This window comes from Barbus barbus (genome assembly GCF_936440315.1).
Source record: "Barbus barbus genome assembly, chromosome: 14".
In the NCBI taxonomy this organism is placed as follows: domain Eukaryota; kingdom Metazoa; phylum Chordata; class Actinopteri; order Cypriniformes; family Cyprinidae; genus Barbus; species Barbus barbus.
In genome coordinates, this window is record NC_136742.1 from 742,251 (window position 1) to 756,633 (window position 14,383).

At 36.0% G+C, this 14,383-nt stretch overlaps 1 protein-coding gene across 1 annotated transcript in view; it reads right to left on the bottom strand.

Annotated features, from left to right (window-relative positions):
- The window catches only part of scara5 (scavenger receptor class A, member 5 (putative)), a 108,437-nt gene extending 94,415 nt beyond the window's left edge, over positions 1-14,022 (bottom strand). The window contains exons 1-2 of the mRNA XM_079433758.1: positions 13,788-14,022; positions 8,939-9,063 (exon numbers count right to left, since the gene is read on the bottom strand). Of these exons, the coding sequence (XP_079289884.1) occupies positions 8,939-9,053 (115 nt within the window). The 5' untranslated portion in view covers positions 9,054-9,063; positions 13,788-14,022. The remainder of the gene's footprint in view (positions 1-8,938; positions 9,064-13,787) is intronic.
- Between the last annotated feature and the right edge of the window lie 361 nt (positions 14,023-14,383).

Sequence of the window (14,383 nt, forward strand, 5' to 3'; positions counted from 1 at the left end):
CGGAGGGCTCCTGATTACCCCCTAAACTTCCCCAGGGAAATTTTGGGGGGGGGGGGTAAGAGGGATACGGCTGTAGGGGCTGGGCTGAGGGGTCCGAGGCCAAGGCCCCGAAGACCATCTGCCATGGCCTCCTGAGCTCCCAGCTCCTCCGTCTGTTCCACTCTGGAGGTCCCCGTCCTGTGTTCCTGTCTTTATCTGTCCTGAGGGGCCTCCAGAGCGCCCACCCCCCCTCCCCGATGGAACTGTTAAGTCTCGGGACGAGCCTTTCGGGAGAGGGGAGTAATGTCAGGGTTCTGTCGTGTGTGTCATGTGTCATATTTGGTTTGTTTCCCATCCTTGTTAAATGTTATCATTAGTTAATTCTTGTCCAGCCGTGTTCGTCTCGTTATCTATGATTATCCCCTGTATATTAGTCCTGTCTGTTCAGTTAGATTTGGTCTGGTCTACTCGTTACTCCCCGGTGTTGGATGTCTGTGTCTTGCCCTGCCTTGTCTTGCCCTGCCTTGATGTCTCCAGTAAAGGACTATTATTTGAGTTTACATCCTCGTCTGCATGTTCCTGTGTCCTCCCTCGTGTGTGCACCGTGACAGCGGGTTAGAGGTGAATGTTTAGAAGAAAACTTGTGTAACCTAATTTTTAAAACTAAAAAAGTCTGGGTTATATAGCATGGCAGAAGTCTTAAGCTTGACAAAATTCAAAGGTTAAATAAAGGAATTATGGCACTTAAAATAAGACACAACAAACAACATTTTTCTTTTCCTGCGGGCATTTGTTTAGAAGAAAACTTGTGTAACCTAATTTTAAAGTGAAAATCTTTAGGATGAATACTGAATGGTTTTATTAATTAAGAAATGCTAAAGATTTATTAAAAACAATTTTCGTTCTAATGTTAAAACATTTGATCCTCTCTTATTTCATCACTTTTCATCCTGATATTTGCTCGTACATCCGATAGGGTAACCTATAGCACAGCGTCACGGATTCTGCACATCATCTTCAAACCTTCTCTCATTTCATTTTCGGTGCGTGAGCCGCGATATTTTGTATTTCGTGTGATGTTGTAAAAGTTTAGACGTTGTACATCAGTTTCAACTGATAACAAGTCTTACGGCAAGAAAATCAAAGAGGAGTCCAGTATTGATTTTATGAAGCAGTATGAAACCGAAACGTTCGCTTTCATTCCAGTTAGATATTTGTGCACGCATTTGTGTATTTTAACTGATGTAGCACACTAGAAGTTAAGATTGACAAAAATCAAAGGCCTATTAAACCAATTATGTGCGAATAACTAAATATAATAAAATAAAACATTTTCCTGTGCCTTAGAGGTGATTGTTTAGAAAAAACTTGTATAGATTAACCTAATTTTAAAAGTGAAAAGCTTTAGGATGAATGGTGAATGCTTTCATCCATTAAGAAAGGTAAAATATTTATTAAAAATAACTTTGTTCTAATGTTAAAACATTGCTTTAATTGTTTTAACATTTAAATCTTCACACCGGTCTCTCTTCCGGCGTTAGAGGGCGGTTAGTGGGTGTGGTCTGACCGCAGCGCTCGTAAGTTCATTCTTAGTTTCGACAGCGAGGAGCACACATGTATCAACGTAAGATGGTCAGGGCTTTTTCTTTTAGTTTAACTTTATGTCAGTGTAGCTAATGATAGACTACAAGATAGATTTCGACAAGTATCTTATGCTGGTGTTTTAACGATCGCCGTAGGATACACATTTGTTTAACTTTTCTACCGTTGTGACAACTAGTTTTAAATTATAATGTTGCAAGATTTTGACAGGTATATTATGCTATTGTTTTAACGGTCTGATTCTTTTTTATTTTAGGTGACGGTAAGTCGGTTCAACTCTATTTTATTTAACTTGTAATGTTAGACTACAAGATTTTGACAAATATCTCATTGTTTTAATGGACGTGTCTGATGCTTTTTGTTATAGATGAGCGAACATGCACACCTCTGCTCCTTTTATTTTATTTATTTTATTAAAACTAACTAGTTTTAAATTGATAGAAAAACTACCGTATTGTTTAAATAATGTGTCAGATGCTTTTTTGTTTTATTTTCAAACTTGTAACAAACTCTAACTTTTCCTAAAATTGTTTTAACAACTTGACTTGTAGGGATAAAACAGTCGTTGCTCATTTTCCGTGTATGTTTGATGTTTTTTCTTGATATTTGTGTGAAAACACTTTAATAAAAACTACCCTTTATCCCATTTAACACAATTTCACCATTTAAAGTTTAAAAACACATAACAATGGCCCCCCACACAAAACAATTCAGTCATAAATTCCTTAAGATCGCTGGGGTGGATGAACCAGAAGGTCACTTAGATGGATGGGGGTGTTCAAACAGGTGTCCAGTTATGGGTGGGTGGGTGGATGGCAGGGGTGGGGGATGGAATTTTTATAATTTTTTTGACACATAGTGCACTAAGGTCTCTCTGTTGCATCATATGTCATATTAATGCTCAAAGGAAACAAGAAGCATGCAGTGTTGAAGTTATGTCATCAATGTAGTAATGAAGTTACCAAAAAGGTGGTTAAAGCTGCCTTGAAACTGTGCATGAAAGTGTTTGTTATATATGAGTCAGATTTAAGAACATGTCTCTAAAATGCAGTGGTTTTCAGAACTGTCCGGAGCACCCAGCACTCTGTTCCTTATCTAACACACCCGATTAAAGACTTTAAGTGGGTCAGAATAGGTAAAGAGTGAGGAAATGCAATGTGTGTCAGTCTGCTTCATGTTCAGCAGTGGCAGCTCTTAAAGTAATAGCAACCAAAAAAACAAAAAATAAACTAATAACCCAGCTGCTGTGATGTCTGTTTATCAAAGAACAAAAGAAAAAGCTAGAAAAGTTATTGATTTTCTCTTTTAAGGATTCTTGTATTTTTAATTTAGAAGTTCAAATAAAAGTTTCAATTTCTGTATATTTCCTACTTGCTGAAGGGTACAGGTAGATAAATATGACATTTATTAAAATTGGTTCATGTGAAGATTTGTTTAAAAGCACTTAAATTAGAAGCTGCTATTTTGTAAAGTCTAATAAATGTTCAAATGAATAGCTCTCAATTATACTGTAGTGTTGAATGGCTATTGTCAATGGTTAATTATTAGGTAGAGAAGACATCATTAGTATTGGTATAAGTATAGGGGCGGTTGTGGCCTAATGGTTAGAGAGTCGGACTTGTAACCCCAAGGTTGCAGGTTCGAGTCTCAGGTCTGGCAGGGATTGTAGGTAGAGGGAGTGAATTTTCAGTGCTGTCTCCACAGTCCACACCAAGGTGAGTCCCTTGAGCAATGTGTGTTCATGGTGTGTGTGTGTTCACTACTCACTGCTGTGTGTGCCCTTGGATGGGTTAAATGCAGAGCACAAATTCATGTCACGTCCTTTCCTTTTCCTTTAAGAGATACTTGCCATCGGTCATTGAAAAAGATGCCATAAAACAAATATTAAATAAAATATTTAAAACATATATTAAACAAATATTATGTTGTTTCCACATTAATTTGATGACTGCATGTGAAATTGCAATATAAAAGTATATTTTAAAACTTTGATGTTAGGTGAGATTTATTGTGATTAATTACAATTAATGAGGATTAATTTAATAAAAAAATGTGCGATCGATTAGTAGGGTTCAACGGGGCTAAAGGCACACCTTAAGAAAAATGTGCTATTCCCTGCACCAAAAATGCATAATTGCAGAAAAATATATATGCTTGTATTGAACATTAATGGAGCAACAGATTTTGTATGAAAATAAATCATACAAGTCATTTATTTTGTTTAAAAATCTTATAAATGTATGAGGTGGCAAGGGGAGACTTTTACCCAACACACGGGGTTAAAGGCTCAACAGCATGGGGTAAAAGTCACACAGTATCGACACAAATACTTCAGTTAAAATGGTGTTTTTTTTAAATAATGTCTCAGTTAATACCTGTTCAAAACAATCACTTTAGCAAAGTTAGTACTATGTTCTGCTTATTTTGAAAAATAAAATTTCTGTTCAATAAATATTGTCTTTAAAATGTTCATATAAAAATATATTTTAAAATATAGAAACAAAAACATTTTAAAAAGTAAAGATTCTGAAAGTATTGAAGGAGATCCAATAATAATTGAATATATATTTACAGTAGTAACAAGAAGTGATATTTTATTATATGATATGATTAATATCAAGTTTTAAATATGACAGTTTCATTCTAAACAGGGTGATTATCTCTAATATGGACACCCAACATAATATATGATATTTACCATCTGAATCTAACCATGCCATGTCAACAAATGGAAAAGTTAGCCATCTATTAATTATCATGTTAATTACTGTACACTTTTAGCCCCAACAACAGGGGTGCTTTTTACCCCAAATACCACACTTTTACATATTCTTTCATTATTTAAAAACTTTTGCTTTAATTATCTTAAACAAAATTGAAAATCGTTAAGAAGACCTTTGTCTCAAAATATATGCATTAATGTTAGCGATTCTCATTTGATACTTAAATCTACAACATTTTAAAAACATAAAATATTCGATCAAGTAAGCACAGAATCAACTTTGCGCTGCTGCACTCGATCGCGTCAAAGATCAGACAAATATACACGTGCATCTTGAAAACCGAATGTTTTGGAAAGTGCTACGCCATGTTTTTGTGCCATCTAAGACAATCTGTGCCATCTAAGACAAACACCAAGACCAATTCTGTGTGTGTGTGTGAACACGCTTGGTAATAAAGCTCTTTCTGATTCTGATTCTGATTCATCTAGTGGTTTAGAGGAAAATAATATCAAAGGCGCCTTTTACCCCGGGGTGCCTTTAGCCGCTTTGTTCCCTACATTTTTTTAATCGTTTGACAGCACTAATAACAATTATATAAACCCAGAATGCAGGGCTTCTGAGACTGTGCAAAGCTTGTGATATGAGGCACCTTCTTTTTAATTCCTGATTGGACATCTGTTGCTAAGCATCCTGCGGTAAAATTCCAACATTGCATCATTTCACATTTGACATGTTTAACACCACAATGTGAAGTTAGTGGTGCTAACTCCCTTTCGGTATTATAGTGAAACATTTGTTTCCCCAGGGCTTAAAGCGGGTTTGGAATGACAATAACCCGGAGTAAAGGCAAGTGTGAAAAACTCTTCTCTTCTCATGAAGAATGTTGATGTTATTGTCTAAGCATGGTAACTGTGGTGTAATGTATGTGATACAGAGGGTGCACAACGCTTGTTCTATCTGGTCCTGTTCAGAGTAAATGTAATTAATTACTGTACTTGTATATTTTTGGATACTTTGTAATTTTACTGAGTATCAAAGATTTTAGCAACTTTTACTCTCTACTTCATTACATTTTTGAATGAGTTTCTGTACTCTTTACTCCACTACATTTGATACGAGTGTTGCAGTTACACATTACATTTTGCATGACACCTAGCTTTTTCTGCAGCAGTTTATTTCTTCTACAAAAGACGTGATACTACCAACTACAAGGCACCGAAAGATGAGCTTTACTCTTACTCACCCAAACTTGTCAACAAGGCTGATTAATGGTCTTCTTCAAATCCGTAAAATTCATGCACCATAGAAAATCCCTTAAACTATGTAATCTTTTCAAGGTATTTTTTGATGATTAAGTCCCTTGTGTTGCATTATATTTCTGTATGTATTTATTAGGGGCCAAGCACCAAAGGTGCGTAGGCACCTATTGTGTTTGTTAGGATTCCTATTATTATTATTCTTTTTCCGCCATTGCGTCTAGGTCAGCCCATAGAACCGCTTGCGGGAAAGTTGTCAAATTTGGCACACTGATAAATGATAGTGTCAATAGTAACCACAGCAAATTTGGAGTCTCTAACTCAAACTCTCTAGCGCCACCACTAGTCCAAAATTTCAATTTTGTTATGCTAATAACGTTTGAACCGTAAGCCACAAAATAAAAATTATTTTTTCCTCTGAATCCTTGGCTCAAGCCAAAATTAAAAAATCATAAGGTTTAGTTTTTTCTCTATATTCAATTGTTCGTAAAACATACTTTGTCGAACTCGTCCTAGATGGTTCGTCCGATTCTCACAAAAACTGGCTCAGATCATCTACAGACCATGATGGCAAAAAGTTATGGAATTCAAGTCGATTCGTCCAAGCGTTCTCGAATACCACACTAACGAATTCACCGAAAAGCATGCAAAAATGGATCTGAGGCTATATCTCCGCAAGGGTTTGACGGATTGAGATGAAACTTGGTGTGTGCTATATCAAGCATGACCTGAGGCTACCTGCAGTGTTTCGGCACTGTGCCCCCTAGTGGTCTGAAGATATGAAAAGTGCATATTTTTGTTTATAACTTGTGAATGGTTTGGCCAAAATCCCAAAACTGGTCTCTTTAGATTTGGTGCATCATGCCGAGTCCAACCATATCCAATTTTCCAATGTCAGCCATTTTGGGCTTTGGCCATGTTGAATTTTGTAGTAAAATGCTATATTTTACGAACGCATTAATGCATCGTTACGAAACTTGGTATGGGTCATCAGCACGATGCCCTGAAGGAGCCTGAGACGTTTCGAGGCAGTGCCACCTAGTGGTAAAATAAATTTTTCACATGCTTATATCAAATCTTGCCAGATTTTGACTTATGGTTTGTGCAGTGTTGCATTGTAGCACTTAAAAAACAGTTGCAAATATCGTAGAAACCGTTACCCCGATCGACACGAAACCACCGTAGGAAATTAAAAAAAAAACGTCAGCCAAACTTCCTCTCTACTCTTTTGATTTTCTTAAAAAATCTACTTTTTTGAACTCCTCCTAGACCGCTGGTCCGATTTCCCCCAAAATCGAATCATATCATCTTCAGACCATGCTGACAAAAAGTTATGGATTTTGTGTTGACAGACAAAACAGTTTTCATATACCACAACAACTAATTTGAGGCATGATGCCAAAATGACACTTGAGACTGTATCTCTGCAATGCTTTGGCATATTGACACCAAACTTTGTGTGTGCCATTGTCAACTCAAACAGAACACACCACATCGATTTGATAATGGTGCCACCTGCTGGTCAAAAGTGAAAAGTCATTCAATCATATTACTAGAGGTTTATTTATGATTTTTTTCAGCCGTTTTGACTAAAGTAATCCTAACTGTCTTCAATTACTAATTTCTGCAGTTGGTCTGATGCTCCATTCTATGCTTAGCTTCTCATTTTGCCGCTGGAGTGCTTGGCCCCGTCATTGCTGCTATATTTTCAAATGTATTCTTTATTAATTTTCTAATTATGTTAATTTTGTTTATTTATGTTTTTTGATATGCTGCTATTTGACTTCTTGAATTCTATTAAGATTTTTTCTTGCTGTTGTTTACTTGGTATTTTGTATGTTCTTTCAAGCAATCAAAAAAATAAATAAATAAAAAAGTCAACAAGGGCACTTTGGGGGAATGTGAGTTTCTTAGCCAGTAGTTGTGAATCACAGGTGTTTTATACATGAGATGAGGACATGAGACCAGCACATCCAGTTCAATAAGGCTTTGGACTTTTTAATTTTACTTGATATTATGTTATCTATCTGTTATACTGAAGATATATGTTTGAAGGACATTGTTGTTGCTGTTTCGCAATTTTGAGGTGCTCAGTTTTATTCTGGTTTTAGAAAATAAACATGATTGCTTTTCTGACAAATCAAATCTTTCTAGTTTTTGTTACATGTTCTCTGTGCCGTGTCTTTGACTTTAATGCCACGTCCTGTGTCCTTTGGTGTTTGCAGTCAGTTTGTATTCCGTTTATTCGTTGGTCCTTGATTAGTTTCCTTGTTAAGCTCATTAGCCCCCTGTGTATATGGTATATAGTCATAGTGTTTCTGCAGTTCTTTTGAGAGTTGTTGAATGTAATGCTTGTCTGTTTGCTCATCATTATGTTCTTTGTTCCCTGTATTCTTTGTTCTAGTTTTTCCATTAGATACCTGCACATAGATCAAGATTCAAGATTCAAGATTTTTATTCGTCACATACACAATTATACAGAGTATAACCAGCAGTGAAATGTAAGATCCTTGCTTCTGCCAGTTTTCCCCTGCTTCTCCACAACATTACAGTTTTTCACTGGCATGTCTCTTTGACTAGTGCTTCTTTGAGCCTATATTTATTATTAGAAAAATGCTTAAGTACTGTTAAAATCAGATATTCTAAGACTTTTATTAGGGTTATTTTGGAATTGGTGACTTGTAAGGTGTAGTAATTTTCACTCTAAGCTATCTGCACTTTTACTCAAGTGTGGTTTTCAGGTTCTCTTTACACCTCTGGTTCTCTTAAGGTTTCTGTTACCGTTTTCAACAAGCTTTTCAGCATAGTTTCTCTTCTTTGGCATTCTCAAATGACCTGCTGTCTAACATTTTACATAGATAGATGAACAGTAATAAGCATCAGCATGAGGAAGAGGGAGACAGAAAGTACTGTCTGACAACTGCATTGACAAAATGGAGATTAAGTATTGTTTTTCCAAGAGTTAAACAATGATCCAGGAAAGTCTAGTACCAGGACAGGCAAGACTGCCAAGGAGCTTTTGTGTGAGAGAGATCTGAGATGAAGCAATAGAATAGTAAGAGACCCAAAATTCCTCAGATGGGAGGTCATTGATTACCCTGAGCCATGCAGTCTAAGTGCTGGATTGTAAGAGTTTATTTTCTTCTAAGTGAGACTGCAGCAGTGGGGCAATGACATTTTCTAAAACTCTGGTGAGAAATAATAAAATAACACAATAAAGAAAATAGAAATAGCAAATATTGCAGGGTTTGATTGAGGTTAATTAAGACTTTGAGTGACAGCAGCAATTCTGAGATAATATGAAAGAAAGGGCTGTCTTAGTCAGATAGGATACGAACTCTGTGATAGATCCTGAGCTGATGTGCTGTAAGATCTTACCTTCTTCACACAGGTTGAGTTTCGAGAGATTCATCCCATCATAGCCCTCCTCGTAGAATGAGCTGTTGTCCCTGTCTTCATTGGTGGTGGTCAGATACATTGCCTTGTTCTCCATTCACAACACACTGGCAAAATGGCAAACAAAAGGTACAAAAAGTAGCTGATTAATTCAAAGACAAAGCAAGCTGTGACCAATAGTTGTATTAGTTAGATTTATACAATTACTTCTACATTATTTAGTTAGATTTATTACATTTTCTATTAACACTTCAAGAGTACTGTTTGACTTTCTCATAAATATCAATACCTTACAATGTAAATGGAAACAATTGCAAAGAGTTCATCAACAAACACTACCAGTCAAAAGTTTGGACATACCTTCTTATTTGATATAATAGTCAACAAAAACATGGTAAATAACCCAGAAATATGTTTTCTTCAAAGTAGCCACCTTTTGCTTTAATGACAGTTTTGCACATTTGTGGCATTTTCTCAGTCAGCCTCATGAGGTACACATCCAGGAACCGTCTGCTCACCCTCTCTATATCTAACAAAGACACAGGGGTCAGAACCAAAATCTGATCTCAAATTATCTAATGTCCATTCTTTGTGTTTCTTGGCCCAAGCTTGTAGCTTGTCGTTCTTCCGAAGTAATGGTTTCTTTGCCGCAACTGGGCCCTGAAGTCGCACAGTCTCCCCTGAACAGTGGATATTGAAATATGTCCGTCTCTTGAGCTCCCACAAGCATTTATGTGTGTTGTAATCTGAGGTGCTGTTAACAGGTAGTTTCTGAGGCTGAGAATTCTAATAAACATATCCTCTGCAACAGAGGTAGCTCTTGGTCACCCTTTCCTGGGACGCTCCTCATGAGAGCCAGTTTCATCATAGCGTTTGATGTTTTGGTGACTGAACTTGGGGATAAATTCAAAGTTCTTGCGGTTTTTTTTTTTTTTTTTTTGGATTGACTGACTTTCATGTCTTACAGTAATGATGGGCTGTCTTCTTTCTTAACTGAGTGCCTGAGTTTCTTGCCATGATTTGACACAGTAGTTGTAGTAGCACTAATAGGGCTTCCTCTGCACAAGACAACTGGTGGCCTAAAAGCACATTAAGAAGGCAAGAAATGTCACAAAGGAACACTTGCCAAGGCACACCTGTGAAGTGAAACCCATTCCAGATGACAACCCCGCAAATCTAATGAGAGAATGCCATGAGTGTGCCAAACTGTCATCAAAGCTAAATGTAGCTACTTTGGATGATCTGAAATATAAAACTGGGCTGATATACCTTTTTTTTTTTGTTTACTTGACAATTCCATTCATGTTCTTTCACAGTTTGGATAATTTCAGTATTAATGTGCAATGTTGAAAATAATAAAACATTAAGAAAAACCGCTAAAGAAGAGGTGCATCCAAACTTGATCAAATTTGATCCACATCCCCTGATAAAATTCTACATACTATATAATGATAATTAAAGAATAAATAATAATAATAATTACCACAGTGTCAGAAACACAGCAGAACACATTTCTAATTACTAACCCAGGGCTGAATATTTAAGTACCATAAACCAGACCTGTTTGCGGTGTAGCGCAAGTCTGCATAAGATTTAAGAAATATGATTTAAAAAGTTGATGAACACACTGTATCATAACTAAAACAAAAACCTTTTAAATAGTATCCTCTCTGCAAATCTGAAACTGTGGACTTCCACACAGTAAATGTATTTAACTTTAAGTTAATTTCAAAACTCTGTAAATGACCCTCATTTTTTACGCTCTTTATTTGTTTGTTTGTTTGTTTGCACTACCAGTGTATCTACAGAGGCAGCAACCAATGAGTGCAAGGATTCTCTTCGATGTTTAACACAGCATTTGAGCACTGTGAAATATATAATAATGAAATATACTGAAGGGGTAATTAAAACTTTTTACACAAAACTATTATGAGTACAGAGACAGTCTCCATCTCATATAAGTGTACACCTTTCAGATGACCCTTCACAATAATACTATTTATTTTTAAATGTGTAAAACCTTTTGTAATTAGTATCAAACTACAGAATACACCTTTAATCTGCTTTAGTGTTTTAAAAGATATTGTTTATAAGGCTGTATGATAGGCCAATAATTGTATTCTTTACAAACCCAACTTATCACCCGAAATTTCAAAAACAATAACCAATATTATTAAATTTGCATATTAGTAAGTGATCATTATTTTCTAAATTGTCATTAAACATTGATTAATCATTGAAGAACAAGCAGACCTATTATTTGCATTCTTCTGTTATGTCTTCTTTTGCAATTATTCACTGTGTTTGTTGTATAAAAATACTAAATATATGCATAAAATTGTCAAAAAATTGCAAAGTTTGTGAGGTATGATAATTAATGACATTTAAACTAATAGCAGACATGAACCCACATGACATTATCCAACGTGATAAAATAATAATAATATGTATATATATATATATATATATATATATATATATTTATATATATATTTATTTCGTTTATTTAGTCATTTAGCAGACGCTTTTATCCAAAGCGACTTATAAATGAGGACATAAGAAGCAATCAAAACCAACAAAAGAGCAACAACCTGTAAGTGCTATTACAAGTCTCAGTTAGCCTAACGCAGTACAGATAAATATTATTATTATTAATTTATTTTATTTATTTTTTATTAAAAAGACATAAATAAAGATAAAATAAAATTAGAATAGATAGTGCTAGAGTTATAGGGTCAAGTAAAGATGGAACAGATGAGTTTTTAGCCGTTTCTTGAAGATGGCTAAGGATTCGGCTGCTGGGATCGAGTTGGGCAGGTCATTCCACCAGATGGGAACAGTTCATGAGAAAGTCTGTGAAAGTGTTTTTGTGTGTCTTTGGGATGGTACAATAATGCATCGTTCACTTGAAGAACGCAAGCTTCTAGAGGCACATAAGTCTGAAGTAATGAATTTAGGTAAAGGGGAGCAGAGCCAGTGGTGGTTCTGTAGGCAAACATTAATGCCTTGAATTTAATGCGAGCAGCTGTTGGTAGCCAGTGCAGATTGATAAACAGAGGTGTGACGTGCGTTCTTTTCGGCTCATTAAAGATTAATCTTGCAGCGGCATTTTGGATTAATTGTAGAGGTTTAATAGAATTGGTTGGAAGACCTGCCAAGAGAGCATTGCAATAGTCCAGTCTGGACAGAACAAGAGCCTGAACAAGGAGTTGTGTTGCATGTTCAGAGAGAAAGGGCCTGATATATATAAATCAATCAGGCAGCTAACAACAATTTAAAACAAAAATGTAATATTACAAAAAAAAAAAAAAAAAAAAAAATCTAGTTTATACCTGTACAATGTGCTATATTATTTTACTTTATTACGGCTTTTAAATTTAATTTCTGTTTTTATTTTAGGAGTGGAAAGTTCTCTCACATGACAAGCATAACATTTTCCTAAATTGCGAATCCTCATGAAAAATATTTGCATTAATCATTAAAGATTGAGTCATTAAATGCATTCTTAAATTAAAACCTATACCTAGTTTTATATTTAGCATATGTTTAGAGCATCAAAATGAGCATGTCTTCACTGATCCTTAAAGGAAATATACACAAAAGAGCACATTGTTGATTAAACATTATCACGATCTTAATTGATATAGTGCATGTTGTAACATGATAATGTAAATTAAAAACATGTCTATTCTCCATTGCTGCAATGCTGGCACATTGTTTCTATGAGAAGAAAGCTCAAACAAAAGAAAAGTTTGACAAATCCACTTCTGCTTGAATGGCCATTGTAACCCCTGTCTACTTCTTACAAAATAAACAGAGCCCAGTTTGAAAATGTCATTAAAAAGCACTCTATCTGGTCTCTCTGATTATACAAGTGCACACTGACAGTTTGGCACAAAGTGTGGACAGCACTGTGAGCTCATGTGGCTGCTATGCAACTCAGATTACTGTAAATCTACTGGATAATGGAGACCATGAAAAAAAGAGAGCCAACCTCACTGCTCTGCAAACCTCCCTTTCTCTCTGTTCCCACATCTGTCTCTAATATTTGTCTTTTTTCATTTTACTGCATCTTACATGAGAAGTTGCATGTCTTTGTCGCAGCATTTTGTTTCAAACTAAAGCAAAATAACAATAGTCATCATCATCACAGTGACTTCTAAGAGAGGTAATGATGATAGATGAGCCCAGTTAGCCATGTCATAAGATAGGAACCTGAGGGAAATATTGGTAAACTGGGGTTATGTAGACTGGCCTATGTCCTGCTCATCCCATACATTGCATAGCAGAAAACGTTACATTCTACATTCATGGCATTGCTGTTAACCTGAAATTACGATCCAAGTTAAACCAAGATTTTTTTTTTTACATTTCGTATGCATGTGCGTGCAACTTACTGCACTGTTATGAATAAAGAAAAAAAAAGGGTGACATCTGCACCACTCACTGTCGTCCAAACCCATAGTTGTATCTCAAACGACTAGCACTGCTGCAACAAGAATATAATACATCAATATACCCCTAATACATGTCTATATACCATCTGAGTTCATTAAATCTAGACAAGCGACGAAAAGCGCAGACAAATGCAAACATTTCTGTAGAATTGCAGTTTATATATTACTTACTACACATACGACGTGCACTAACAGAAAATACAGAACCTGTTTTTATCGCAACCACTTTTAGGTCACGAAGCAGAAAGACAATTCCACATAGCGAGGATAGAATAGATCTATCTAGATTAATACAGAACCTACATAAAACATTCGATCTGTCAACTCTGAGCTGCATCACATCACCAGAAGAAACACGCCGTTTGTGTCCTTACCGGAGTCCAGAGGGATGAGAGCCGCAGGTTTGCGCTCAAGCTGATGCTCAGAGGAGGAGAGCAGCGCAAAGTTCGGCGATTTAAACTTTATGTTTCGTTTTTATTGCCGCTCTCTACGGACATCAGATCTGCGCAACGCTTTTCTCCGTCTTCTGTGTACAGAGCAAATATATCCTTGCTTCAATCCATCGTCTAGCGTCCTTCGATCTGGGAAAAGTGTCCGATTTCATGTGACTCCCACATGTGGGAAAACACACAAAGTGCTTCCCAGGGTTGCCAGATTGGGTTGACTATTGCCCTCACTGTCAATAATGTTATGTGTACTTTCAGAGCAGAAAACCGCTTGATGCGAGAAAGCCTAAAGTCACCATGAATTAAAAATTGACATTCTTATTTTTACAGAATATTGCAGTGTTCGTTTTGAATGGCTTATCCATGTACATCATTGCAAATGTGACAACAGTCATCTATCTATTCCACACAGACAATGCAGTGCCACAGTGTTTGGGAATAATCATGAAAACATCATATCAGTGTTTAAAATCAAACATTTTGAAGAGAACAAAACATCAAAGAGCATCTTGCAGACGTATGCG